This window comes from Haplochromis burtoni, unplaced genomic scaffold (genome assembly GCF_018398535.1).
Source record: "Haplochromis burtoni strain Fernald_Lab_line unplaced genomic scaffold, NCSU_Asbu1 Contig_190, whole genome shotgun sequence".
Lineage (NCBI taxonomy): Eukaryota > Metazoa > Chordata > Actinopteri > Cichliformes > Cichlidae > Haplochromis > Haplochromis burtoni.
In genome coordinates this window covers 835,447-839,067 of record NW_024582551.1, presented here as the reverse complement: position 1 = coordinate 839,067, position 3,621 = coordinate 835,447, and the positions used below count along the sequence as shown (strand labels likewise).

At 42.5% G+C, this 3,621-nt stretch overlaps 1 protein-coding gene across 3 annotated transcripts in view; it reads left to right on the top strand.

Moving 5' to 3' along the window:
* Nucleotides 1–3,621, top strand: part of polr3glb (RNA polymerase III subunit GL b) — an 18,072-nt gene that overhangs the window by 1,028 nt on the left and 13,423 nt on the right. For 2 of the 3 annotated variants that reach the window (XM_005935878.3, XM_005935877.2), the window contains exons 2-4: nt 645–797; nt 1,334–1,463; nt 1,559–1,627. In XM_005935878.3, the coding sequence (XP_005935940.1) occupies nt 693–797; nt 1,334–1,463; nt 1,559–1,627 (304 nt within the window). In that variant the 5' untranslated portion in view covers nt 645–692. The remainder of the gene's footprint in view (nt 1–644; nt 798–1,333; nt 1,464–1,558; nt 1,628–3,621) is intronic. The other variant, XM_042225973.1, reaches the window with a different exon arrangement.

Genomic DNA, 3,621 nt, shown 5'->3' with positions numbered 1-3,621 from the left:
CATCTCCTGGTGTAGGTGTCCTGAAGCGGGGGGAGAGCAATCCTGCAGCAGCGTTCTGCTGTACGGATCACTCTCTGGAGAGCTTGCAAGCTGTCACATGTGAACTGAAGAAAAAGTCACGCAAATCATCAGTCATGTATCATCTCACCCCGATACACGTGACATAGGGCTGCTCGATTAATCGAATTTTAATCTAAATTACGATCTGGGCTTTCAACGATCATTAAAAATGACTGAGCCAATTATTAGCCCCTCCCTCATGCTTTACTCTGGCGCTGCTCCGTGTGGCAAATTGAGCGCACCTCTTTGCGTTTCGAACACGTGGCACAACAATTAAGAGGACCCGAGGGAAGCTCGGAAAGCTAAGCAGAAGTTATTTGGAGAGGAGAGTGACTACTGTTGGTTGAAAAGAGAAAAACCTTCAGTGGTGTGGAAACATTATGGGTTCGTGTTCTTCATCATGGTCTCATTGATGAAGCAGAGGACTGTCCTGTCACATGTCTGTTTTGATAATTACGTTTGTTTGCAGACATCACCCCAACCACACACACACTCACTCACACTGTTAGCCCCGCCTCCACTTCAGCCTCGCATGTTTTGGAGACGGGTGGAGTTCTAATTGTGTTCCGTTGGTTCTGATCCAGGTTCTGCTCTAACTGCTGAGTGGATCTGTGTGACCCATCCGAGTAGCGATGGCAGCACGTGGGCGGGGGCAGAGGATGCTAAGTTTCACTATGGAAACAGTCAAAGGAGATGCTCCACCTCCATCGGTGCAGCAGCCCACACCTGTGTTTCCTGTAAGAGACTCACCTGCACCACTCGGGGGGGGGGTAGATAAGCATCAGACCAGGTGTGACCTAATGATGTCACTCAGTTCCCGCCAATAACTCATGCTGATAATAAAACGCCGTGTTATTGGCTCAGACTTTGGTCGTAAATATTTTGCACTTGTAACTCAGACGTTGTAGTTGTGTTAATTTGTTTTACAAAAACACAATTTATTTATTTTTAAGGTCTGTTTGCAGATACAAAGACCCGCAGGCACGACAAACACACAAATCCTCATCTATGCACAAACATAACATTTTCGGATATTTTGGTTACAAGGTTACAAACACCACAATCTGAGCCGCATGTTATCTCAGCACTCAGCTTCCTGTCCTCTCAGATTATTGATGTGTTCAGGAGTTTGACAGAGGTCTGTCTTCCATCACTGATCAATAATCTGATCAATGCACACAGACAGGCTGTAATTTAAGTCTAAAATTAAGTCATTAAAGTGGTGAAAGCAATGCATGCTGGAACATCGCGTTAATGCCTTGCTTTTGTCAAGGTGATGGAGCGGAAGCCCCTCCCCCTGACAGGCGGGGAGGAGGCGGAGTATCTGTTGGCCCTGAAGCAGGATTTCAGAGGCGCCATGAGGAGTCTGCCCTGCTTCATCCAGCCGCTGGTGACTCACAGAGGTCAGAGGTCACACGTCACACTTCGCTCGTCTTCCCGCTGATGATTTGCAGCTTTATTGTGAAAGTCTCACCTGTGCTTCATGTTTCCTGTCCAGATGTGGAGCGTTACTCTGATAAGTACAACAGAAGCGAGCAGATGGACAAGCTGCTGGACTGGGCTCCAGGTGAGGCTCCGCCCACAGCAAGTGATTAATCAAAAATCAGCAGCATTCACTGTTTTTTCAGGATTTATCCAATCAGAAACCAGGTGAATTTCTGCACATGCTCAGTAGAAGAATTTGGGATAAAAATTTTCAGGTATAAAATAAATATAAATACAGGATGCAGTAGCAGTAAACAGTCAACTGATACTATACAGTAATACTTCACAGTAGCAGTACACAGTAGCAGTAAACGGTCATACTATGCAGTAATACTTCACAGTAGCAGTACACAGTAGCAGTAAACACAACGTAATACTTCACAGTAGCAGTACACAGTAGCAGTAAAGGTCATACTATGCAGTAATACTTCACAGTAGCAGTACACAGTAGCAGTACACAGTCATACTATACAGTAATACTTCACAGTAGCAGTACACAGTAGCAGTACACAGTCATACTATACAGTAGTACTTCACAGTAGCAGTACACAGTAGCAGTAAACATTGTAAACTCACGAGCTACCGTATACAAGTAATACTTCACAGTAGACAGTACACAGTAGCAGTACACATGCAGTCATACTATACAGTAATACTTCACAGTAGCAGTACACAGTAGCAGTACACAGTCATACTATACAGTAATACTTCACAGTAGCAGTACACAGTAGCAGTAAACACATGTAATACTTCACAGTAGCAGTACGTGCAGTCAGTAGCAGTACACAGTACGCAGTACAACGAGTCATACTATACAGTAATACTTCACAGTAGCAGTACACAGTAGCAGTACACAGTCATACTATACAGTAATACTTCACAGTAGCAGTACACAGTAGCAGTAACAGTCATACTATACAGTAATACTTCACAGTAGCAGTACACAGTAGCAGTAAAGTCATACTATACAGTAATACTTCACAGTAGCAGTACACAGTAGCAGTAAAAGGTCATACTATGCAGTAATACTTCACAGTAGCAGTACACAGTAGCAGTAACACAGTAAATACACAGTAATACTTCACAGTAGCAGTACACAGTACATATACAGTAATACTTCACAGTAGCAGTACACAGTAGCAGTACACAGTCATACTATACAGTAATACTTCACAGTAGCAGTACACAGTAGCAGTACACAGTCATACTATACAGTAATACTTCACAGTAGCAGTACACAGTAGCAGTACACAGTCATACTATACAGTAATACTTCACAGTAGCAGTACACAGTAGCAGTAACGGTCATACTATCAGTAATACTTCACAGTAGCAGTACACAGTAGCAGTACACAGTCATACTATACAGTAATACTTCACAGTAGCAGTACACAGTAGCAGTAACAGGTCATACTATGCAGTAATACTTCACAGTAGCAGTACACAGTAGCAGTAACACAGTAATACATATACACAGTAGCAGTACACAGTAGCAGTACACAGTAATACTTCACAGTAGCAGTACACAGTAGCAGTACACATCATACTATACAGTAATACTTCACAGTAGCAGTACACAGTAGCAGTACACAGTCATACTATACAGTAATACTTCACAGTAGCAGTACACAGTAGCAGTAAACGGTCATTGTATACTTCACAGTAGCAGTACACAGTAGCAGTAACATACTATACAGTAATACTTCACAGTAGCAGTACACAGTAGCAGTACACATGTCATACTATACAGTAATACTTCACAGTAGCAGTACACAGTAGCAGTAAACAGTCATACTATGTAAGTACTTCACAGTAGCAGTACACAGTAGCAGTACACAGTCATACTATACAGTAATACTTCACAGTAGCAGTACACAGTAGCAGTAAAGGTCATACTATACAGTAATACTTCACAGTAGCAGTACACAGTAGCAGTACACAGTAATACTTCACAGTAGCAGTACACAGTACAGTACACGTCATACATAAGTAATACTTCACAGTAGCAGTACACAGTAGCAGTACAATCAATACGATTACGTACATACACGTAGAGTAGGCATACGTAATACTTCC